Genomic DNA, 26,695 nt, shown 5'->3' with positions numbered 1-26,695 from the left:
GTCTGCAGAATCATGCTTTATGTTACTGAAGTCTGAGATAGTCACATCTTTTAACCATGCACTGTATCAGCACATTTTTACATAGTTCTGAGTTTTCTTACTCATGTATGATACCTCTGTGTGTAGCCTTCAAGAGGTTCCATTTTTATGTCTATTAAACTTCATTAACATGCTCCTTAGTTAAGGTTGCAACTGATTTCCAGTATAAAGTTTTATTTTGTTACCCCCTCTAAAATTCACAGAGTCCCTGAGAGGGAAACTATTACTTGGTGTCTCATAAAAAATGTTACTCAGGGAGTTGCACAAGATGTGGGAAAGGAGCTTATCACTCCCTGTAAGCCCTTCATGGGGTCTAAAAAGCAGCAGGAAGGTTAGGGAAGTGGTTCTTCTCTTGGTTCTGCTCATCAAGCTTCCTGCCTAGCCACATTTCCCATCCCCCTTTCCTGCACTCAGTAGAATTCTAGTCCTTCCGGCACTATGAAGCCAAAAGGAAGAGTGACACAGTTATCCCCTCCTTGGGTGAGAGCCCTGATTCTGAGGACCAACATAATTTGCAGAAGACAGACTTCCTTTTTGCAGACCATGGGAAGTCTGTAGCATCAGGACTTCCCTTCACAGAATGTTGGGTTAGCACTGGGGTGAGCAAGCAGACCAAGGAACCATTCCCCACTCACCACTGAACCTCCTAAAGTCTGCTGGATTGGGCTTCCTCTCTTGTAGGACTGGTAGGGTTTGTAGGAACAGGGAGCCTTTGCAACAGAATTTAGGACTGTTTTAAAAAATAATTAAGGATGTTCCCACACCCAAAAAGTTTGTTAAATTAAAATCAAGTTTGTAGGCACAATAACAGACTTAAAAACTAAACCTCTGCTATGTTTCTACAAAATTAATTTCTCCTTAGGAAATGTGTGTGTGTGGGATTGTCTTACTCAAGATGAACCTAAACTGGAATCCCAAATTCAAACTGTCTAAAACACTAGGAAAGTTCACATTCAGTTCCAATGCTGAACTCTGGTGCTTGCATCATCTCTACGCCAGACCCTTTGCTGGTTGTGAATACAGAATCAATCATTTGCATTAATAGTTCTGCTAATAGAAGAGGACGTTGTTTTTTTAAAAAATCTCATTACCACTCAGAATCCAAAACCACATTTTATTATGCAAAATTTTACTTCATATTTATATATATTTGTATAGAAAGCTTAGTATGTTAATTATTTTATTTAAAAATTGATTCTGTTCTCTTTAAAAGTTCTGGACTGACAGTCCTGGTCGTGGAAGTCCTCTCTTAATTGACAGAATAGATACAACACAAACAATGACAATGCAAGCTACTTCATATTTCCTTGCCAATCTTTCCAAGTCAAGGTTGAGGCAGCTCACTTCTAGAAGTGACAGCATAGTTCAGCCTCAGCATCAATTCAGTATTTGGCCACACTGCTGAGAGTGTTAACAAGGGAAGCACATGAATAAATTATGGAAGAGCTTTCCTCTTTATGTTTATTCCCATTTCTGACAGGGAGATACTAGTTTTTCCTATTATAGATTGAATGCCATTTTTAGCATTCTTTGGATTTCCATCACTTTCTGTTTCCGTTCCTTTTTTCTTCAGTAATATCAACAGATGGATATTTTTCATATTCCATAATGCTGGACAATCAGTAGAATGCTGGGATCCTCCCCAATGATGGGAGAGAAAGATATATCATCACAGAGGAGTATGAGGTTTGAGACTATTTCTATGTTGTTTTTTCCGTTCCACAGCTATACGCAAGGCCTGAAGAATCAAGTCTTTATTATTCTGGACATTGTAGTAACTCAGTTTTGCCAGCTTGTCAAAATCTTCCTCTGAATAGCGCAGATTATTTATATTATATGAACCATTGATATCGGCAACATCAATTTCACCTTCTGCCATCTCTGAGGGACTACGTTTCACACCTAGAGGAAAATAGCAATTAGGTTTATTATTGAGACATGATTATAGTCCTAGGCTTTATCAGCCATGTGCACACAATCAGTCACAGACCAGAGATTTCTCTCCAGTGAGATTTTCTTACTGTGAGGATGTTTTATGAGTATATTTAGCTTACTTCACTACAGTGCTGCCTCGATCACCACTCTCAGGACTGGTGGAAATTAGATGCCTAGTGCATCATTCTCTGAGCACCTCCTACAGGCCAGCACATGGGGAGACATTCATAGTGATCTTAGAAAAAGTTAAGGAGTACTTGTGGCACCTTAGAGACTAACCAATTTATTTGAGCATAAGCTTTCGTGAGCTACAGCTCACTTCATCAGATGCATACTGTGGAAACTGCAGAAGACATTATATACACAGAGACCATGAAACAATACCTCCTCCCACCCCACTCTCCTGCTGCTAATAGCTTATCTAAAGCAATCACTCTCCTTACAATGTGTATGATAATCAAGTTGGGCCATTTCCAGCACAAATTCAGGTTTTCTCACCCTCCGCCCCCCCCCCCCCCAAACTCACTCTCCTGCTGGTAATAGCCCATCCAAAGTGACCACTCTCTTTACAATGTGTATGATAATCAAGGTGGGCCACTTCCAGCACAAATCCAGGTTTTCTCACCCCCCCCCCACAAAACACACACACACACACACAAACTCACTCTCCTGCTGGTAATAGCTCATCCAAAGTGACCACTCTCCCTACAATGTGCATGATAATCAAGTTGGGCCATTTCCATCACAAATCCAGGTTTTCTCACCCTCCGCCCCCCCCCCCACACACAAACTCACTCTCCTGCTGGTAATAGCTCATCCAAAGTGACCACTCTCCCTACAATGTGCATGATAATCAAGGTGGGCCACTTCCAGCACAAATCCAGGTTTTCTCACCCCCCCCCCCCGCAAAACACACACACACACACACACACACACACACACAAACTCACTCTCCTGCTGGTAATAGCTCATCCAAAGTGACCACTCTCCCTACAATGTGCATGATGGAAATGGCCCACCTTGATTATCATGCACATTGTAGGGAGAGTGGTCACTTTGGATGAGCTATTACCAGCAGGAGAATGGGGTGGGAGGAGGTATTGTTTCATGGTCTCTGTGTATATAATGTCTTCTGCAGTTTCCACAGTATGCATCCGATGAAGTGAGCTGTAGCTCAAGAAAGCTCATGCTCAAATAAATTGGTTAGTCTCTAAGGTGCCACAAGTACTCCTTTTCTTTTTGCAAAGACAGACTAACATGGCTGTTACTCTGAAACCTTAGAAAAAGTTGCACATCCACTACCAAATCAGGAGAGGCGTGTGCCTTGATGGCAGTCAGCATAGAGAAAGAAGAACTGGGGAAAAAGAGGAAGGGTGTGTTAAGAGATAAGTGGCAGAACCAAATTTATTACAAAGGAGAAAGTGATTAGAAGATATTAATCATTAGACCTCATGTACTTTGTGACAAGCTACATCTAAACTCTGTAGCAGGACACCTGGCTTCTTTGGCATTCTGATGTGACAAACTGGAAATTCCATGTCAGCTTCATTTAAGAAACAGAGGTGATTTTAATTTTTAATACAAAAATGATTCATAGATCAGTACAGCAGCCCCCACATTAATATCAAAATGAACAAATTCAATTTATTATTTGATGCCCTCAAATTTTCCATTTTCAATGTAGGGTAGATTTTTGTATGGATAACGAATAACTTGTATTGTAGAAGATGTCCTGGGGGAAGCAGGAGGTTTTAGAACTTGGGTAGGGAACAGCTGAGGCTTTTGACACCTATGAGGCAGTTTGAGATTGTGAGATAAGTACATTAGGTGGAAATGATCAGCAGTCAAGTAGTTAACAAGGTTGACATTTAAAACAGTCAATTTGAGGTTTCAGAGTCAAGAACCCGCAGTGAAGCAAACAGAAACTGTTCACACCCCTCAGAACTATTTTCTCAAGCTGTCATCGCTGGTCTCAGGCTCTGGGGCTATGAAATTGCAGTATAGATGCCCGAGCCCAAACATCTATACTGCAATTTTATAGCCCAGCAACCTGAGCCCCGCAAGCCCAAATCAGGTGGCATAGGCCAGCCACAGGTGTTTTGAAATGTAGACATACCTGGTACTATAGTGAGGAGTCTAAAAGCAAAGTCTTTTACAAGCATCCAACCAATATAGGTTCATTATAATGAAATTAAAAGTGGAAATCCACAGAATGGATAAGCTCATCATGCTGGCTTTAATAAAGTGATTGGCTGCTGCTAACTTACCAGGTGCTTTGTAGTTTCTAAAGGTGTCATTCACAAGTGGGAAAAGCAGCACTACAGGTGTTTCTGGGCCTTCTTTGTCTCCAACTATGTAGCACTCCTTTGGACTTTTTGCTTCTTCTTCACCTGGCACAATTTTGGGGAAAGGGATTCCCTGTTCTGCGAAGTACTTAGAGGCTTTTATCAAAGGCTGGGTAACCACAGAAGGGAAAACAAAACATCAGAAGCTCATGACAAGACTAAGATTAATTTAAGAGATTGACTTCCGTAAGAGTGGAGTAAGTCACTAAGCAACACGAATACGGGTGGTAGCGTCTAGCCCACTGTGATCTATAGTTCCCACATCCCCCTTCCTGCCAGAGCCTTGACTGCATTTCAGGAGCTGGTGAAGTGATCCCTCTGTATAATTTGCATATCACTTTGAGTTTGTATACCACACTGGATTCCTTCAGACCATGAGGCACCATAAGTTGGTATATTATTATGTGGATGAGTTAAGATTTTTGTGACAAAAAAACTGCATGTTAAGAACCTAATTGTGCAGGATTTACTCATGTGGGTGGTGCTCACTCACATGTATACTCCCATTGAAGCTCATCACTGTAATGGTTACACAGTCAAGCCCTAAAAAGTCAACCACAGTATAACATTGCATCAAATGTAAGTTATCTTTTTGTAGTGAACTTCCTATTTTTTAAAGCAAGATTTTGAAAAAATAATGCATTTAAGCACTCCTTCAACCACACCTACAGTTATTCAGATGGCAAGGCACCTTGGGTTCTTTGAATGTCTGATCAAACACTGGGATTAAAAAAAGCACCAAATGATTTTATTTGAAAGTCCAATCCCCATGATGAGATACACAAGTAATTGCATTTACATATCTGGTGAAACATGCAAATGGTCTTTGCATGTATTTGAATGCAAAGGACCACAAGGATCAAACACTCAAATGGTTAGAGATGTATTTAACTGAATGTGCAGTTTCCCACACATAAAAATGTGTGTGAAAGCATATTTAAATCTGGAAGTGCACACCTTATGTACGTGGTGGCATGTGTAAGTTTCAAGTGATTATAACTTCATTATTTCTAAACTGAATTTCTTTTCAAAACTAGCCAAAGTACACCCTCCCCACCCACCCCCTCAAGAGTCAAGTTTAAAATCTTTCACATTGGGATAATCCCAAAGTGACCAGAATAATTTTTGCCATATGTTAACATACCTATAATACGTGTTGAACAAGTGAGAGAAAATTTTGCCCAATCCAGAAACTTGCACACCATCTCTACTATAAGTACTAAGGTGCCTAGTCACCCAGTGGAACCCACAAACCCTCAGTTTGGCACACAAGTTTCCTGTACAATGAATGGGGAGAAATAGGCACCTGAGAATGGGATCCACAAAAGCTAGTTGAGGGGCTACCTAAACAAGCCAATAGTGGAGGCTGATGAAAGGTTTTCTTTCCTAAGCCCTGGCTCTCTGAGGTTTATGCATCTAAGTCCAGGCTGGAGCGAGGAACCTCTCTCTACTTGGGATCCAAAGCTGTGAACCCTCTCCTGGAGTCAGGCGACTAAGCCAGTCCTTGCCAGAAAGGCAGGAACACATGCCTAACTCCTAGTGAAAATGCTGGGAGGAAGAGAAGCAGCAGCCTCTCTTCTAACTTTTAGCCCAATGGTTAGGGCATTCATCCAGGATATGGGAGACCCCAGTTCAATTCCCCTCTCTGCCTAATGTAGAGAAGGGATTTGAAAATGGGTTTCCTACTGGGTTCAAGGATATAGGGGAGGCTGCCTCCCCCCCAACCCTCCAACTGAAGTTAAACATGCTTTGAGAATGCCTACCAGTTTGGGCCCTGCTGGTAATAGCTCACCTTACCTGATCACTCTCGTTACAGTGTGTATGATAACACCCATTGTTTCATGTTCTCTGCATATATAAAATCTTCCCACTGTATTTTCCACTGCATGTATCCGATGAAGTGAGCTAAAGCTCACAAATGCTTATGCTCAAATAAATTTGTTAGTCTCTAAGGTGCCACAAGTCCTCCTTTTCTTATAGCAACCCATAGTTTCTCCTGGTTTGAGGATCCCACTGAGGCTTGGACATGAGATAGGTGTCCGGCTGTCTAGCTGAGGCAGCAGTGCACATACCCAGTGGCAGAAACTTAGGCTTCTAGGGGACTTTTACAGAAATAATGTAGGTGTTTTAGGTGCCTGCAGGGTTAGGTGGTGGCTGAGCAGGGGTTTTGAGGCTCTCATTGCTGCCTACATTTTGGACTTAGGTGCCTAAAGTCAGAGTTAGACACCTGGGTCCTTTTGTGGGTGTGGGCCTAGGTAGTGTTTTTTTATACAGAGCACACAGTCCAGTGATTCTGAAACAAGGATTCACACCACTGGCAGTACGAGTTTATTCCTGTTAGAAACAACTTTCTCTTTAAGTGTTTGGAAATAGAGAGTTAACAATTCTGGCAGCTGAAAGGGGAGATATTACTGAAGAAAAAGGCAAAAAGTCTGACCGCTATCTGTGATCCTGAACTGTAGTTGAAATGCAGGATGAGGTCCACTTTCCTCTCAGGCCTCATAAGCGGTGGGTAACTGGTTTCGAAGGCAAATGCAGTATCTAACAGAGCGAGGTGATCTGCTGCTCCTGTCAGCTGGTTGGGGTGACAGTCAAGCTCACAGTCTACCAAAAAAATATTTCTTGTCAAGAGTGTGCATCACTGCAAGGGTAGGTGTTCTACTACTCTGAGGACAATAAAGAGTTAGAGAGTGGAAAGAGAATTCAGCTCCCTTTCTGACCACAGACTCAGTTTTGTACAACAGTCTTTTTGTTCTTCATGTCTGGGTTTCCTCATTCCGCCGTTTGCATTATTGATCTGCAGCAACCACCCTTTTGGGCAGCATAAAGCAATTCTTTCTGTCTGCTTTCTACAGACAAAGGGGCTCTAGGTTGGTACACACAATACCAGAGTTCAATTCCCTGCTCTGCCACAGACTTCCTGTATGACCTTGGCCAGGTCACTTGGTCTATCTCTGTCTCAGTTCTTCATATGAAAAATGAGGATAATAGTACTTTCCTACTTCATGGGGATAAAGACTGGAAGGTGTCTAGATACTATGGTAATGAGGTCATGTAAGTACCAAAGATAGATATATATTCATATGTACATTTGGAGCAACTATACAGTTTTCTTTTTCCTTTAGCTGGTATCTGAAATATTACTGGTTTAAGAAGAATTCTCTGTATTTATAATGGGAAATACTGCCAGAGCCAGTAATATCTTACCTACCAGTAAAAAGGGCAAAAGACAACTTTTTAACTGCAACTACTGCATATACTGTATACTCACCCACACACACACCACTTGTGATAAATTTTACTCCTGAGGGCATTCTGTGCCAAAAAATTAAAAATACTGCAAGTTTGATTTGCCAATAAATAAATGCAGAGGCTCCAGCATGGCAGTGGGGAGCACAGGCCACTGGCTGCACAAAGGTGGGAGATCACACTTCAGCTCCCCTACCCCTGGGACATGGACTTGGTGGTGAGGCTGCACCTGACCCTGACACAGCACAAGGCCTGGGCCTGCCCCAGAAACACCCTGGGGCCCTGCCCCTCTGCATCAGGTGCACCAGGTGTGGGGCAGGCAGACTCAACCAGGCAGGATCTAAGTGTGAAGGGGCTCAGTGTGGGGGGGATCCAGATTTGGGATGAAAGGGTCCTGTGGGAGACAATCTGGGTGCAGGCTGCTCAGTGGGGGGTGGGGGTCTATGTGTTGTGGGATCTGGATGGACAGAGGCTCATTGAGGGGGTTCCAGGTGCAGGGGCAATGGGACTCTGTAGGGGGGTTCTAGGTGAAGGTGATTGGGGCTCAGCAGAGGGGTCTGGGTGCAGCTAGTTGGGGTCAGTAGCGTGGGTGTCTGGATGTGGGGGCTCAGGGTGGTGTGGGGAGGTGGGGTTCATCAGGGTGGGGGTTTGAATGCAGGGAGCTCAGTGGGGTGTGGTCTGGGGTGCAGTTTGGGTTCAGGGGGGCTCCAGATGCAGGGGTTGAGGTTCAGTGGGGTGGGGTTCAGATATGGAATTTTAGGGGGATTCTGGGCGTGTGGGGTGAGGCCTGGCAGGGTGTCTGGGTATGCACGGGGGTTGGGAGGATGGGGGAGCAGCTCCCCATATAGTGGCCCGTCCCCGCACAGCTGAGGAGTGATGGGGGCAAGAAGCAGGGGAGGATGGGGAGGCATAGCTCAGTGGTTTGAGCATTGGCCTGCTAAACCCAGGGTTGTGAGTTCAATCCTTGAGGGGGCCATTTGGGATCTGGGGCAAAAATTGGGGATTGATCCTGCTTTGAGCAGGGGGTTGGACTAGATGACCTCCTGAGGTCCCTTCCAACCCTGATATTCTATGATTCTATGATGCTGAGCTTCCTGCAGCTGGGGGAGGTTTCTGGGGATGGATCTGACACTGGCCCAGCCACTCCTTGCAGGGGAAGAGGAAGTCCCTCCTCTCCTGCCTCCAGAAACTAGCAGCTAATCCCGGCTCAGGGTAGGAGCCACTGGCTGAGTTGTCCCCAGCTCTGTGTTGATTTACCTCTCTACCAGCTGCTCTGGGTGCCTGAAATGATGTACCTGCACTGCTAGGGAGTGGTGTGTGACTGTTCTTGCAGCTTCCCTTTGCGTCCCTGTTAGAAAGTTATTTTTCTCCGGGGAAGCAAAGAAATCTGCGGTGGGCATGAATTCTGCACATGTACAGTGGTGCAGAATTCCCCCAGGAGTATAAATTGAAAAGCTATGTGACAAAGGAATTATCATGTACCTTTAACTGCCTTGTCTGCCCTCTGGCCACTAATCCATCCCCCTGGGACTTATTGTAACATTCCAAACCCCTGAGAAGCTTAAATCAACCTACAAAATAAATATTTTCTCCTCCTCTAAATGTGGATTTTCCCCAAAAATTATACTTGCCCAAGGCCCCAGGTGGGCAAGATTCAGTCATGCACCAAGAACAGCCTTTCTATATGTAAAACTGTCACAGGCTAAAAACAGGATCTTTATATCATTGGCAAGGGGAGATTCCCAGCAGGAAACTGCATTTGCTTCTAGCCCTGCAGGACTGCGAGCTATCTTACTTAAAGTCATGATGTATTTAGGTATAGAAAGGTTTGAATGTCCTTTCTAGAGTCTTTTATGGCTTTCTCCAAGTCCTGCATAGTTAGACTCATGGTAACTAAGACCTCTGACATTTGAAACAGAGGGTGCAAAAAATAATCCAAATGCACTTTTGAAAGCTCTTGAAAACATTCCTAGAGCAAATGTTCTGTAACATACATGGCATAGACAGAATATATGGTACTGGGTTGTGGTATAAAGGTTTGCTAGGCATTTGTTTGGGAGGCAGAGACTTCAGCCTCCTCAATGTCTTGACAATCCTTTGCACATTTGGGGCATATCTGGAATATAAACAACAAAATAATAGCCTGCATAACTTACTCATGACTTTGCCACTCATGGGTAATGGGTGTATCCAAACTTATACCCTTAAAGCCTTCATATCATATCATATACCATACCATACCACACCATGTATTACGACCTAGGATTTCTCACAAAGTAACAGAACCATTTGAGTCGCTTCATTCACTTCCACTAAGGTCCACAGATATCCACACGAAATTCCAGACCCCAACCCAATCTTTAAAAATGCAGCTTCAAATAGGAAGTTATCACCATACCTTTCCATCTAGAAAACTCATTCTTCAAGTAGTTATTGTGCATCTGGCAACCTTTTAGAAAATTGTGGATTTCTGAAACTGCTGGCCGCAACATAAAAACATCTCGAAAAACAGTTGAAAGGCTATCTGGGGGGGAGACCACCCGAGTATTTAACTCGCTTGGCCTTGTAGGTAGAACAGTTTCTTCGTCTGCAGAAAAAATGATAAAAGTTTTGTATATCTGAATTCATTTTGGGGATAGTCCTCTATAATAATAAATTATTATAGGATGTTTGGCTTCATTTCAACTTCTTTCTCTCCTAACATCCAGGCTCTCCACAGAGCTAGTTGCTTATCTGTCTAACCTTTCCATAATCTGTCTCCTCTTCTCAGTTAGCACTACAAAAAGCCTTGCCCATGCTATAGTTGTCTCTAACCTGTTATACTATAACTTCCTTCCCTCTGCCCCGACCTGATCCCAGCCAACATTTTGCACCTAAAATAATTTTCCTCTTCTGTATCCTTGCCATGTCCCTCTCTCACACACACATCCCTTTACTAATTTCCTGTCTCTCCAACAAATTCTATATATATATATATATATATACACACACACACAAGCTGCAGCTTACAAATGCAACAGGACAAAATGAATCATAGTAATATTTGCTGCAGTGCTCTTCTTTCTCCACTCAGTCTGTTGTAAGGATTTACTGTATTTCGCATTTTGGTCCCCATCCTGAAAGCCCTTACTCTTTAGTGTAGTGCTTTCTATTGACCTTAGTGGAATGACCCACAGTAACAAGCACTATATTATACAGTAGTAAAGGTTTGCAGAATTGGACTCTTGCTCATAAACTCCTTGGGGCAGGGACAATATCTTATTTCTGGAAAGCATCATGCACATCTATGCTACCTTTTATTATTATTATTATTATTGTTATTATAATGTATGTCTTACATCTCTGGGCACCCTAATGAATGATAAGTAAAACTATAAGGAAACATACCCAAATTAATTCCTGAGTGGGATCAAAAATAAAAACCACTTAAAAACAGCAAAAACTAACAGAGGAAACAAGAGTATGTTATACCTCACTCACGAGGAGGACACACATCTGGTGTTTGGCTAGATGGAGAATACAGAAGAATGGTGGGCCCTGGAAGGACAAGCCCCACCTCCCATACTTTCAAGAATATTTTTCTTATACAGTTTACCCTTCTCCTTCAAGACCCCATATCAGGGGCATCTCATTTGCATCCTTGGTAGATCTCATCAATTCTGCTTCTCAATCAATCAAAATGGTTGCTGCACGGCAACACAAGACATGCCTTTCCACTTCATGCATTAGATAATAAATAAATTAGTAAAGTAATTAAATAAAATAACCCTAAGAAAAAGCAAAGCAAAAATGCAATGTAAAAATAACTAACCAATGTCAATAATTCTGTCTTGGGTCCATTTGTGCCAGAACTCTTCTGACTCAAAGGAGATATACCAGGCATCCATAAGGTTCAAGGAAAATACACTACTCCAGATCCCTGTGACATGAAAGAAATTTGACAGAGAATAAACTGTGACTTCAAAGCATTTTATTTAAAAATTGCCTTCCATCCTTACCAGTGAACTGTATTCAATTTCTTTCTGTTCGGAGAGTTCCATATAAAAAGGCAGCATCTCTCTCTCTCTGCATGCTCATATGTATAGTAAATATAAAGAGCACCATCTACTGGCATAGGCTACATAATGTTTTTCATAAATTTGTAGGTTCACTATATTTGTTGTTGTCACACTGCAAATAGCTTCTTTATTAAAAAGATCATCAGACTTTTGCATTTTCTTTCAAGACTGGTTCTTGCAGACTCAAATTCTTGACTCAGTTGGACTGCACTTCGGCTGTAGATACGCAATCCAGGTTGGAAGCTTACTTTAAAAAAAAACAGTTCAGATTCCCAACTAATCACATACCTCCAGGAACTGGGCTTGAAGAAAAATACCAAATATTGCATGACTTGGGTGGAGCTGGGGAAGGAAAATCACATGAATTGGCAACAATGCAAATACTATATTTCCTGAAGATTTGAAATGTTGGCCAGTTTGGGGGGATTTGAATGAGGGCCAGGACTAGCTGGGTCCTAACAGTTGGGAGATTACATGTACACCAACCTGGAATTACAAAGAGCACTCCCAAGAGCATTCCAGCCAATCACTGAATGTAGTTAGGGGTCCCATGACCTACGTTAGTCAGCATCCACTCTTTCCTGGGTGTGGGCAGTGTAAAGGCAGCTTGGTGTCCCTGAAATCCTTTTCGAGTGGCTGTTGTGAAAGGTCCATACAGGCAAATAGTCACAACATTGCTAATTTAATAATAGGAACCTGAAACTCCCTTTACATAAATCCTTTTTAGTTATAGCAATCAGGGTGAGAAGCAGGAAGAGTAAGCCAGGGGCTCTTTTTCTATGGCTGTGTGCAGTGCTTATGCAAAAGGAAGGGAAGGAAATATTAGATTCTATTTGCAATACAGAATTACCATATTGAGGCATCTGGTTACAACCCAGTTGTGCCCTCATAATATTATAACATAGTTTGATGAAGCTGTATAGACATTACTGTGCTGTAGCCCTATAACGCCCTGAAAAAACACAGCCCTGACCGACATAAGTTTCACTGACAGAAGCATTGGTGTGGACAGCACTGTGTCAGCGGGAGAGCAACTCCCACCAACATAGCTACTGCCACTCATTGTGGGTGGTTTAATTATGTTGATGGGAGAGCTCTCTCCTGCTGGCATAGAGCGGCTACACGGGAGATCTTACAGCATTGGTACAGCTGTGCTGCTGTAAGCTCTCTAGTGCAGCCATAGCATGAGTTAGTTTCCCAGACGTGAAGAAGAGCTCTGTGTAAGCTAGAAAGCTTATCTCTCTCACCAACAGAAGTTGGTCCAATGAAAGATATTACCTCACGTACCTTGACTCTCTAATATCCTGGGACTGATACAGCTACAACAACACTACATATACGGTAGATGTTGTTATTACTTTACTATACATTTTAACTGAAATTCAAGTCTGTCTCAGTGACGGTAATATTGCTAACCAGCCATAAACTGGCAGCCTCTTCCTGCTTCCTTCTGCTTCATCCACTCCACATCTCTTTTTAAAACTCATCTGAAAAACTACATCTGTTTGTTCATTTCTCTGTTCTCTGATATTATTTATTAAATTGTATTCTTTACATTTGTAAAGAGTTTGGGGATACAGTACGTACAAAAGACTCCTTAGAACAGCTGTACTGCTTCAGAGTATTACACATACTGATGATTATTAGGTTATGTTTCTATGTTACGTTGCTGAATCAATCAGCGCTAAAAGTCAGCAGTTAGACCATTCTATACCAGGGGCTGAATTTCTCATAGATTTGGGATCCAGAAGAGACTGGTACTTGAGCAAACTGCAACATTTTGAAAATTTTGTTGTTCAAATAAAGATGAAAAAGTATCTTTCAGATGCCTTGTGCATGACAGTATAATGAAATCAGATTAATCTAACTCACTTAATTACACTATAGAGAGATTTTAAATCTGCAGGTCAGGACATGCTATTGGTTCAGATACATCACCTTATACAGTTTCTAGAAGGTGACACTGTACCAATTGCAGCAGCCATAAAACTCTGGCTTGCCAGTGACTGGCTTATGTTACATTACATTTTTCCAGGACAATAAATCACCTTCCAAGAAGCAGATCCGGGATTCTGGGAGCTTCTTCATCAGCCGACCCATGAAGAACTCACTTCCAAAATTCTCAGCGCGAATGAATGCCCCATATTTAAGGAGTCCCACCTCGTAGGGAGTGAACTCCATCCATTCTAAAGAAGGAGTCAGAAGAAAAAGTGTTACTGCAGTAACCTGACTGCGGGTAAAGAAAAATATTGTTGTTATATGAATAAACTGAGTTATTAATGGAATAAGATTTTGGTTTCAGCTTCTTCATGACAAACTAGTTGCTGAACTAGCATATTTGCTAACTGGCCACTTTTATTCAATACAGATATAACAGTGATGAGCATGGAGAGTGAATTCTCTTCTCACACCCACAGGTGTCTGGAAAGCTCATGAGATTTCTGGTACTTCCTGCTTCTGTGCTGGCCAGATAATATGATAATGTGAGAATAGCCTCTGTCATAATATTCTGCTTCTGATCTCAGGCCAAACCCGAAATACAGAGAGAGACAAATTTAATTAATAAGAAATATAAGCCCACTTTTGAGTGAATTGATTTAAGAAGGATTCTTGCATTAAATTAACCAGTTCTAACCCTAAGCTGAACCCGGTTAGATTTAAAGAAAAATAAATTTCTAGAACATAATTATTACCTCGAAAATCTCGATTGCTAATTTTGTCCTTCACATTGAGAACAAGGTAGATGGGCAGTGGATTCTGACCATGACTGAGCGCTTGTTGCTGATCTGTGAGTTTATGGTGGTCTTCCTGTTTGGAAACAAGATACATAACTGAGGAAAATGTAAATGACATAGGGACCTACCACTTTACTGGGACTTGAAATATTACAATGAAATGCCTACTCAGTTCTGACCAGGTTCTCCTCTATGGGCTTGATCCTGCAATGTGCTGAGTGCTCTGTTCCTGATCCACCAAAGCACGTAAGCATGTGCTTAACTTTAAGCATGAGAGTAGTCTCGTTCACTTGAATGCTTAAAGTTGTTTAAAAATCAGTTTGTCAAGGTTTCATATACTGGAACATTCAAAGATTTCACTGGTGAAAACTGTCATTTTTTACCTTTTGCTTATTTTAAAAAATAGGGCCCCCTCCCCCACTTTTTTAAAAAAATGATCAGTTGAGAACATGCACGAGTCATTTCATCCAGAAAGGGTAAATGTCACAGGAAAGCCACCACTACAGCACCACTGTACAAGAATGAAGAGCTCAGTTACGATATGTTTTAAAACTGTAGTGTGGTTAGAACCTGTTTCCATTGCAGAGGGCACAGGTGACCAGCACCATGCAGCACTTACCAAAAGAGGGCAATGCTGGCTGGGAACAGTGTTAAGTGCCAGCCAGGCTGCAGAAGGTGCTGATTCAGCACCTTCCTGAAGTGGCTTCCTGGGGAGGGTGGCACTGCGCCCCACACCCTGGCCTGGAACCTTGAAGGGGGGCAGCATTGCCAACATTGCCTGCCTTTCTTTGGATTGAATTCAACTCTGGGAGCAGAGGGTTTTGCTAACAGAGAAATGATACTCACATCTGCCTGCATCAGCAGTCACAAGATTCTCCTATTGTGTTCTAATTGGAGGGAGTTGAAATTCTGAATTTTTTTTAAAATGCCCTTGTGGAATAAGTAAATAATAATGAATAATAAAACAGGGGATTGTGTGTGTGTGTTTTAAATGTAGAAAGTTTTGATGTGAAAAAGTTCGGTCATTTAGTGAAATTCGTATTTTTTTTTATTATTATTATTTGTCTGGTTTGGTTCTTTATGTTGCTAATTTTCACTGGTCACTTTAGTGTCACACTGATTGTTTTTCAAAAATGGGGGGGGCGGGAATCATTTTTAAAAATCAAAATTAATTCATTTAGAAGAGTTACTAATTTGGGGGAACAAAAAATGGGGATAGAAAAATTCCGCTGAAAATGTGGAAAATGAAATATTGAACCATTATGAACCACAACAAAATGAAAATTCATGCCTCAGTGAGTGTGCCGCTGCCTCCTTCTCCTTCCGTCTCCCAGCCTCAGCTCCACGTGCCCGTGGAGCCATACATGCTGCTTTTCAGCTCAGCGTTACATGCTGTGCCTGTGGCATGCTTGGAGTGGGTCTGTTTCCAGCTCCCTGGACAGAATCAGCCCTACCTACAGCTGTCTGGCAGGCATTCAGTGAGCCTCTCCTGGCAGAGAAGAGATTCATCCTGGCCAGGACACTTGCACTAGCCTCTTTGGTGTCGTTTTCAATATGGTAGCTACTCCCTGCCCTCAACTATCTCCCCGTCCCCTTTCTCCTGCATACGAGGCTTTATCTCCCAGAAACAATACTACCCACTAACCTGGCACAAGGTGGGATGTGGAGAGAAGGGTTGATGGCTTTGGGGAAGCATTTATGGGGTGTGTGTGTGGTGGGGTGAAATTTCCTCGAAATTGCACATGGATTTGAAAGCACTTCGAAAAGTAAAAGTAGCTCATATGCCAAAGGGTTTGGGCTGCATTTTGGGAACCCCTTGACCAAACAATTCCAAATTTGCATCACATGCTCTATCCCAGCTCCACTTGTCGTATATACATTATCAAGGCAATCTCCCTATGCATAGGGATTTTAAGGCACTTTGAAAAATCAGCTCTTAAAAACGAATTTTGGATTTTCCAGAGTTTCCATAGGAGGGGGCTTTCATTCCCGTTTTTTGAGCACGTCTAATTTTAACATATACATGATGCAGTCAAGAAATAAAACTTGTTTGTGTGAATAACTCTGCAGCCGTGCTGAGTGGGCATATCCCGTTAGGATATTTCTCATTTCTACTTTCAGAAGATTAGTTACTTAAAGGAAGACTCTGAAAAGAGTAAATGTTCTATAGTACCCCATCATGTAACATGGCTTCAATGATGAGTCCCCACAGATCTGTAAAACATATCTTGTGCCCCTCTTGTTTCCGCTGGTGTAGCTCCTTTACATAGTATTTCAGACGATCCATGGAAAAACAGGTCAAGAACTTGTTTTTGATCACATGTTTCCGAGCATCACTGACTGATGCCTCCATATCCTTCTGTGACCAGTCAGGATCTTCATACAAATTTGACATTGTCCTGAGAAAAGGAAATATAAGGAAAAGTTGGGGTTCAAAATTAGAGCTCTTTGAAACTCTCAAGTTTTGGCTTAGAGTGCATTGAGCAACATTTCTTGATTTCAGATTGGGTGAGTTTACACCTTGATGTGCCTTTTGCGTTTGAACGAAACTAAAAGTCTCCGTGAAACGTAACGACATTTAACTGAAACCACCAAGTTTCATGAAATGTCCATTAAATGGGCCCTGTCTTGCTTGACACCCAGTCCACGTTTTCCAAAAGGTTTGTGAATTTCAGCAAACAATTTGGAAGCCTAGCTCAAGTTTTAGATTTGTAACAAACTCCCCAATCCTTATTCTACACCTTCGCTGCAGCAACTACATTGCTTAGGTACATCAAAAAGTGATATTAGGATAGTATTAATACCACCAAATTAAAACAAGATTGTTTTAATGCGATGGGTGTGGCTGCTTTATTACAAGCACCCATTTTGCTAAAAGTTATATATGATTTATTATTTCCTACTTGTGCTGGTAGGACTGTACATTTATTAGCACCAGGTCTCCCTTGGTTGCTTGTAGCTTCAGATGATCTAATCTCTCTAATTCACTTTGCTACTTTTCCATTGTTGATATCGTTCACACATGATCATGGACGATAGCAAATACTGGTAAACACCTAACAAAGGCCGACATGAAAAAGCCACACTAGATAAATAAAGCTGCTTGTTAATTATCATTCTGTTGGCCAAAAAGGCCTCTGGAAACCATAAACAGTGATGATTTCTTGGTTTGTGTGTGAAAATAATAATTATTAGATATTGTGGCAGAGCTCCGACCTTGTCCCTGTGGGTTCCACGCTTCCAGGCGGTTTATGCTAGCTTCAGAGGCTCACTGCAACCCCCCACATAGCCCTTTTCTCTCTAGGGCCAGGGATACAGTCTACTGAGCCCTTTTCATCATAAGCCAGCAATGGAGGTTGGTGAGAGAATTTCCACAGTCTCTGTTGCCCCTACGGCCTTATGCCAAAACAGTTTAGCCTCCTGTCCTGACAGAAGCCTGTTTCCCCTCCCAGGAGGTGTTTCTGTAGTGGTGGGTTGGGGGGAACCCAGGCCTGCCCTCTACTCCGGGTTCTGGCCCAGGGACCCTAATAGTAGCAGCTGTTGGCAGCCAACCTGTCACTGCCAGAGTTGCTACATTTCCCTGAGCCACTTCCCCACAGCTCTCCTGCTTCTCCCCTCTTCACCCTTACCTTAGGGCTCCCTTACCAATGACTTGAGGGGGGGTCTTCATTAACCAGCCCTTCAGCCACACTTCCTCTCCTCTAGCTCCCTGACTCCTCTCTGCCTGACTGGAGTGAGCCCTTTTATATTATCAGAGGGGCCTTAATTAGAGTCAGGTGGTCACATTAGCTTAATGGCCTCACCTGACTCTTTGCAGGTTAATTGGAGTCAGGTGTTCTCATTAGCCTGGAGCAGCCCCTGCTCTGGTCAGTCAAGGAACAAAAAACTGTTAATCCAGTGGCCAGTATATCTGCCTTCTGCTACTGTGCTGTACCCAACTGGCCTGGATCTATCACAATATTTAAACTAGGTTACAATGGGTACATGCATAACTACTTGGAGACTAATAAACATTTCACCACTCTGGAAATTGTGTGTCCTTAATTAATTTCTTTGTGTCAGAAGCTTGGTCCTCCTTACCATGTTGTGCCAGATAAACCAGTGATGTATGAAATACAGTCCAAAACATTCAGCTTCTGGATACTCAACAGGTGAGCATACATTGCTGTCAATGCTCTTGTACCACCACCTGTTGTCATGAATGCCACCACTGGTACCTAGTCAATGCAAAAAAGCATACATTTAATGAAAAATAACTATATGGTTAGGGACAATTAGTGATTTGAACGGAGATGAGTAGAAATTATGTTAACAAGTTCCAGCCCTGATTAAATGGTAAAAAAAATTGTATATGATCAGTTTGCAAGTAGAAACATGATCTGAATTAACCATGCTGCATAGAAATAACTGGAATTGCTCTGAGTTTTCTGTAACTTACTTCTCAGCAATTGGAAAGCAAAGGCTGTCATGTCATGGAATTTTAAACACTGAGCATAATTGGAGACTAACCTCAATACTTTCAATTTTCCTAAAAAATCCTCTAGGAGATCAACATAAAAATACAGGAATTGTTATCTCCTGATTGTAACAGACTTGTACTAAATGCAATAAACTATCACTGTTGTGACCTTGTCAGTAGGTATTGGTCATCTAGGAATAGGCAAACCTTGTAGAATGTAAGGTTTTGTGAGTTTTGTTTTGTTTATTTTTTTGATCCAAAGATTTGTAAAATGAGTTTACATTTCTGTATCATTTCCCCCAGTGACTTAAACCTATGTCTCACATGAAAGATAAGTTGGCTCAACTAACACTAAAGATGGATACCATGCACTGGGCTAAAGACACTGCTGGCACAAATGGTAAATTTAGCATAAAGTCTTTAAGGAAGTATCATTTTTGTGCAGAAGTGTAGGTGACTTTAAACCTGCCCAGTGAGTACAAAGTAATTGTAAACACAACCAACTCAGAATGGTAGTATTTTGCATCTATGCAGCACAGGTGCAAATGGAAAGTCAGGTTCAAATCAATTATAAACAGTGAGGCCTGGTCTGCATTACAAAGTTAGGTCAACACAAGGCAGTTCATGTCTACCTAGTTGTGCATGTGTCCACACTTAAATTTGTCTCCCACCAAGGTAAGTGTTCCATTACACCAACTTAGTAACACCACCTCCCCAAGCAGTTTAGAGCTACAGTTGATGTACATAGGTTGATGCAGTGTGAGTGTAGAAACTGCGTTATTTATCTTGATCCTAACTGTCCTCCAGTATCTGTCCCACAATGCCCCATACTGGCTGCTCTGGTCTCAGTTGTGAACTCCCCAACCTAGGGGTCAGAGAGACCAGAAGACTCCCCACCTCCACTCCATTTAAAGTCCCATGAATTTTTTAAATTCCTTTTTCTTATTGTCTGGCTTGGCAAGCACCCCTAGCAGCTCTCCATTGTTGAGTACAACTGCCCAACTGACCATGCTGGCTCCATGCTCCAGACGTGCTCCTGCCTGGAAAAAACAGGAGGTATTGGACCTCCTGGGCCTGAAGAGGCTATGCAGGCACAGCTCCAGCATCAGCTATAGGAATGTCAACATCTATGAACAAATTGGTCAGGGGATGCAGGAGAAGGGCTACAACAGGGATCAACAGCAGTACACAGTGAAAGCCAAGGAGCTGCAGCAGGCATACCAGAAAGCCAGAGAGGCCAACACTAGATCTGCTGTGCCACAGACCTGCTGCTTTTACAAGAGCTGCATGCTGTACTTGGCGGAGACCCCACCACCATTCCCCACACCACCATAGATACCTCCGAGGAGACCGAGTCACAGGATGTGCACAGTGAGGTGGAAGAGATGGTGGATCAGGAAGAGAAGGAGGAGTATGGAGGACAGGTGACCTAGGGAATCCAGCTGCACAGCGAGCCGGGACCTGTTTTTGATTCCTCCACAGTCCAACCAGTCAAGCACGGGTGACCCCAATGCAGAGGAAGGAACCTTGGGTAAGTGTGTAGATAAATTTTCAGTTACAGGGATGGCATCCCCAAAGTAGGAGGACACATCTTTTGACTTATCATTAATTTAGTTGTGCTAGACAAGGTAGTGGTACAACCAAAAGAGGTGAGGTGCTATCTGTTTTTCATTCCCCTCTAGAATTAGGCAGAGGGGCCATGCAGAACAGTTTGTTTATGTTCTCGGGGATGTCCTTTGAATCTTCCTGAGAGATATTGATGAAACGTTCATGGAGGTACTCTGCAATCCTCTGCCGAAGATCTCTAGGGAGGATTCCTTTATATCTTTCTCTGTGGTAGGACTCTTTCCTGTGCCACTCAGTGATCAGTTCAGCAGGCACCATTGCAGTACACAGACTAGCAGCATACAGGCCCAGGCACCTTTGGGACACCAGCAGCAGCTGTGCTTTCTCTGCTCTCTGCCTTGTTACCCTCAGGAGTGAGATCTCAGCTAAAATCACCCCCGCCTGTGGAAAATGGTGCCAGGATGCAGTGACAATGCCCTATACTACTAGATTCATGCAACCAAACAATTCCCTCCACATTTCCTCAACCCTTGGCGGGCCATACTCACCATGGCTGGTGCTGTGACTGGCGCCGTGCACAAGCAATCCCAAGCAGAAGTGAGAACATAGTGCTTAAAACTTTAGGGGAGCAAGGGGAGTGAGTTCAGCATCTTAAGTTTCACTTTCTGTAATGAATGGACTGAGAAGGGTACCTCTGTGTGTTTTATCTGCAGCTGGTGCCATTGCAGCCTTTAGGGTCTCCCTTTCTACACCCATGGAACACCTGAGCCAGATAAGGAGGAGAAAGAAGAGGACTCGGGATGACATGTTCAGTGAGATCCTGCAAGTCAGTGCTGCTTCAGACCGTGAACACAGGGCTTGGACGATGAAAACTGCAGACAGACTGGAAAAGGAATGAGTGGAGAGCAAAAAGGCCCAGGAGCCCAGCAGGAAAAGGAGAGGGAGATGCACCAGAACATACTGGGGCTTCTCAGGCAGCAAACAAAGATGTTGCAGGCTCTGGTGGACCTGCAAGTTCAACAGTTCTGGGCTTGCCTCCCTCTGAAGCCCATTGAGAACTCAACATCGGGACCTTCTCAATGTTCCATGTGACATCAGGGCACTACCCCCACCACTCTACCCATGGGGACATTAAAGACAATCACAGCTTCACATATGCCGACCATAGCTTTCACAGGTCCAGGTATGTGTAGCTGAAATGGACATGAATGTTCTTTACTCTTCATAAGTTCTGTTCTATTAATTTATTATGGTTTATTACATTTTTAATGTATTAGTTTTAAAATTGCACTTTTTTGCACTTATTTTGTTAAGAATAAAATTCTATTTTTTGGAACATAATTCATCTTTATTAGTTCACAACATATGTTGCCGAGAGCTGAGCAGTTCTGAAAGCAGCCAATTACCTGTTATTGCACAGTGCCACACAATTCATAGGATCAGTCACAAACAAAATTAATAGGTGCGTGGACAATGCCATATTCCTGTGTGTGCAGCAATCACCATACAATTCCTACCAGGCCACAAAAGAGCAGGGCCAGGTAGACCACACTACAACCTAAGTTCCCTCTAAGCTGCGCAGCCGCCTATTAAGTCCTGCGCAGGGGCTCAGGGCTGCGGTGGGGAGAGATGCCCCATGGGACTTGCCGCTGCCGGGGGAAAGGAGCCCCTCCCTTGGCCCAGCCCACCCCGCCGGAGCTGCCACAGCCGAGGAGAGGCGCCTCTCCCCACGCCCTGAGCTGCTGCGGCAAGAAGGGGACGAGGGGAGTCCTCTCTTCCAACCGCAGAGAGGCAGCCTGCAGCCCCACCCCAGAGCCTGTACCCCAACCCTCTGCCCCAGCCCTGAGCCCCCTCCCACACCCTAAACCCTTCATCCCTGGCCCCACCCCAGAGCCTTCACCCCTAACTGGAACCCTCACCCCCTGCACCCAACCCTCTGCCCCAGCCCTGAGCCCACTCCTGCACCCCAAACCCCTCATCCCCAGCCCTACCCCAGAGCCTGCACTTCCAGTCAGAACCCTCATCCCCCCAAAACCCAACCCTCTGCCCCAGCTCTGAGCCCTGTCCCGTACCCTGAACCCTTCATTCCTGTCCCCACCCCAGAGTCTGCACCCCCAGCCAGAGCTCTCTCCCTCCCCCCACACCCCAACCCTCTGCCCCATCCCTGAGCCCCCCGTCCTACACTCCAAACCCCTCAGCCCCACCCCCGCCACATAATTTTGTTATGTGCACCAATATGGAGATGACGTGTTCCACATCACCTCCATATTGGTGTACATAACAAAATTCATTCCTCACATGGACATACAAAATTAGAGGGAACGCTGACTACAACACATATTTCTCTAGCTCACTGTTAAAGTGGTTTTTCAAAGCCTCCCTGCTCCTATAGCTCCGCACTGAGCTCTTATGATAGCCTATGTATCTGGCAGTTCAAGTTCTGCAGACAGCCGCTCCACCTTTCCCCAGTGGAAACATTTCCCCCTTTGCTTCACAGATATGATGTATGACACAGCAAGAAGCTATAACCATTGGGATATTTTTCTTACTGAAGTCCAATCTTGTGAGTGAACAATGCCAGCATCACTTCAAACAACCAAAAGCACAACGAATTGTCATTCTGCACCTGCTAAGCCAGTAGTTGAATCATTCCTCTGTGCTGTTGAGGTGGCTGGTGTACAACTTCATGAGCCGGGGAGAAAGATGTATGCTGGGTGCTCCAGGATCACTACTGGGCTTTCATCATTGCCAAAGGTAACCATCCAGTTGGGAAAGTCTTTGCTTGCAGCTTTCTGAAATGTCCTGTGTTCTTAAAGATGCAAGCATCATGCACCTTCCCTGACCAGCCCACATTGATGTCGATGAAGCATCCCAGTGATAATTATAGAAAAGTAGTCCTTTCTGTTGATGTACTCTGTGGCAAGATGATCTGGTGCCAAAATAGGGATATGAGTGCTGTCTATTTCTCCCCTTCCCCACTCTCCACAGTTCAGGAACCTCAGTACCACAAATCCATCCATTATGTCCTGAGGCATTGCTGAGTCACAGTCCTGCACCGCATGACAACAGCCCCCACGGTGGATTTCCTGACTCCAAATTGATTCCCACCTGACTGGTAGCAATCCACAATTGCAAGTTTCCACAATGCAATCGCCACTCACTTCTCCACTATTAGTGCAGCTCTCTTTTTGGTGTTCCTGCTCTGGAGGGCTGGGGCAAGCTCAGCGCACAGATCCAGGAATGTGGCCTTGTGCATTTCAAACTTCTGCAGCCACTACTTGTCATCCCACATCTGCATTATGATGCAATCACACCAGTCAGTGCTTGTTTCTTGGGCCCAGAAGTGGCACTTCACCATCTGCAGCTGCTCTATGAACGCCAACAACCTTGCATTGGTTCTCACTATGTCCCATGGCAATCTGTCCTCCGAGAAATTATCATGTTCCCTACTCATTCAATTCTTCTTGCAGCTCTGCAAATACTGCAGGATCACGTGCTTGCAACACTTATGACAATAGAGCAGAGCTGTGCTGACTCCATGCTTCTGTCAGAGACAGTGGACAGCGTGAAGTGTGGCGCGGGTGTGTGGGATTTTGAAAAAAAGGCGCAAAAATTATGGGATACAGATAACATTATGGGATGGAGACAGTTGCAAACTGGGAAGTTGACCCCATACTCCCAATTACCCGTGTGCAACTCGTTTCAGCCCCATCATGCATTGCCAAAACTTCCCAAAAGACAGTGCGCTGGATGGTGGCGAGTTGCACAGTGAGATACGTACTCATGGTGCACCGCACTGTCTATCAACATAAGCACTCCTAGTGAGTATGCACACCACAGACGCAAGGAGCCAAGTATGTACACATACAAGCAATGTACTAACTGCAGTGGCGGTATGCCACCGTAACTAGAGTCAACATGAGTTTGTAGTGTAGACATGGCCTGAGTGACAGAAGTTCTGAGTCTGTCTGCATGGGCTGGCTGAGAAGATGGTTGGTCCTAAGAAAGCTTTTGCTGTAATTCTGAGAACATGGGCCTAAACCATCTTGGTATTTAATATCTGTTCAAGCAACACTCTTTAGGTACTGTATATACAAGTAAAAAGATGTTACTAATGTCATCTGTGACCACTCATTCACTTCCTAAAAAGTAAGATGACCTATTTCTTCAGTGTAAAGCATCCTGACTGTCTGAAGACTGTGAAAATAGAGAACAAGATGCCACATTTTGGCGCCCAATTGACTGAGCATGCCTCTGTGACAAGGAGTGGGAAGGATTCTGCCCCACGTACCTCATCATCCTGCAGGTCCTCCTCAAGCTGGAGAACCTTTTTCAGAGCAGCAGCAACATACTTCTTCCTTTTACACAGGAAATCCTTCTCCTCCACACACAACTCAAACCCCAAGCGCATATCTAGGTCTTCCCGGCTGGAACGCAGGCACAAATATTATGCGTTATGACTTGTATCTCAAGATGGACTGTACAGTTAAAATAAACTATATACCCTTCATAAACAGACAAGACATTACCACCATTTCTATTGATTTACCCCTAAGTGGAGTACAGGATCTGGTCCACAAGGTGAATGTAGCTGAACCGTTTGGTAATAGTGACCAAAACAATAAAATTTAGCAGCCGGGGGGGGGAGGGGGCGCACCACCATCGCATTTAATTTCAGAAAGGGGAACAACACAAAAACGAGGAAGTTAGTGAAACAGAAATTAAAAGGTAGAGTGCCAAAAGTGAAATCCCTGCAAGCTGCATGGAAACCTTTTAAAGACACCATAATAGAGGCTCAACTTAAATGTATAGCCCCAATTAAAAAACATAGTAAGAGGACTAGAAAAGTGCCACAAAGTAAAAGGAGTTAGAGGCAAAAAGGCATCCTTTAAAAAGTGGAAGTTAAATCCTAGTGAGGAAAATAGAAAGGAGCATAAACTCTGGCAAAATATGGTAAAAATATGATTAGGAAGAAAAAGAAAAAAAAAAAAAGAATTTGAAAAACAGCTAGCCAAAAAGTAACTGCAATTTTTTTGAAAGTGCATCAGAAGCAGGAAGCCTGCTAAACAACAAGTGGGGCCACTGGAAAATCAAGATGCTAAAGGAGCACTCAAGGAAGATAAGGCCATTGAAGAGAAACTAAATGAATTCTTTGTATCCAGCTTCACAGCTGAGGATGTGAGGGCGATTCCCAAACCTGTGCCATTATTTTTAGGTGACAAATCTGAGGAATTGTCCCAGATTGAGGTCTCATTAGAGTAGGTTTTGGAATAAATTGATAAATTAAACAGTAATAAGTCACCAGGACCACACGGTATTCACCCAAGAGTTCTGAAGGAACTCAAGTATGAAATTGCAGAACTACTAACTGTGGTATGTAACCTATCATTTAAATCAGCTTCTGTACCAGATGGAGGATAGCTAATGTGACACCAATTTTAAAAAAGGGTCCAGAGGCAATCCCAGCAATTGCAGGCTGGTAAGCCTATCTTCAGTACCCGGCAAATTGGTTGAAACTATAGTAAAGAACAGAATGATCAGATACATAGATGAACACAATTTGTGGGAGAAGAGTCAACATGGTTTTGTAAAGGGAAATCATGCCTCACCAATCTACTAGAATTCTTTGAGGGGGTCAACAAGCATGTGGCCAAGGGGGATCCAGTGGATATCCTGTACTTAGCTTTTCAGAAAGCCTTTGACAAGGTCCCTCACCAAAGGCTCTTAAGCAAAGTAAGCTGTCATGGGATAAGAGGGAAGGTTCTCTCCTGGATAAGTAACTAGTTAAAAGATAGAAAATAAAGTGTGGGAATAAATGGCCAGTTTTCAGAATAAAGAAAGGTAAAAAGTGGTGTCCGCCAGGGGTCTGTACTGGGACCAGTCCTGTTCAACATATTCACAAATGATCTGGAAAAAGGGGTAAACAGTCAGATGGCAAAATTTGCCAATGATACAAAACTACTCAAGATAGTTAAGTTCAAAGCAGATTGCAAAGGGATCTCACAAAACTGGGCAACAAAATGACAGATGAAATTCAATGTTGATAAATGCAAAGTAATGCATATTGGAAAACATAATCCCATCTATACACATAAAATGATGGGGTCTAAATTAGCTGTTACCACTCAAGAAAGCTATTTTGGAGTCATTGTAGATACTTCTCTGAAAACATCCACTCAATGTGCAGTGGCAGTCAAAAAAGCTCACAGAACGTTGTGAATCATTAGGAAAGGGATAGATAATAAGACAGAAAATATCATATTGCCGCTATCTAAATCCATGGTACGCCCACATCTTGAATACTGTGTG

The 26,695-nt window shown here is 43.3% G+C and overlaps 1 protein-coding gene across 1 annotated transcript in view; it reads right to left on the bottom strand.

Moving 5' to 3' along the window:
- Positions 1-1,674: 1,674 nt before the first annotated feature.
- LOC311521676 (cytosolic phospholipase A2 epsilon-like) overlaps positions 1,675-26,695 on the bottom strand; it is a gene marked incomplete at its 5' end in the record, with an annotated part of 62,413 nt that continues 37,392 nt past the window's right edge. Inside the window, 10 exons of the mRNA XM_084630135.1 lie at positions 1,675-1,941; positions 4,242-4,428; positions 6,757-6,923; positions 9,967-10,155; positions 11,380-11,487; positions 13,675-13,812; positions 14,320-14,434; positions 16,535-16,760; positions 18,442-18,578; positions 24,678-24,813. Of these exons, the coding sequence (XP_084486261.1) occupies positions 1,709-1,941; positions 4,242-4,428; positions 6,757-6,923; positions 9,967-10,155; positions 11,380-11,487; positions 13,675-13,812; positions 14,320-14,434; positions 16,535-16,760; positions 18,442-18,578; positions 24,678-24,813 (1,636 nt within the window). The 3' untranslated portion in view covers positions 1,675-1,708. The remainder of the gene's footprint in view (positions 1,942-4,241; positions 4,429-6,756; positions 6,924-9,966; positions 10,156-11,379; positions 11,488-13,674; positions 13,813-14,319; positions 14,435-16,534; positions 16,761-18,441; positions 18,579-24,677; positions 24,814-26,695) is intronic.

The sequence above is a fragment of the Lepidochelys olivacea genome (assembly GCF_965140295.1).
Source record: "Lepidochelys olivacea isolate rLepOli2 genome assembly, chromosome: 6".
NCBI lineage: Eukaryota > Metazoa > Chordata > Testudines > Cheloniidae > Lepidochelys > Lepidochelys olivacea.
The sequence above is the reverse complement of the archived record's forward strand: the minus strand, read 5'-3'. Positions and strand labels throughout refer to the sequence as shown.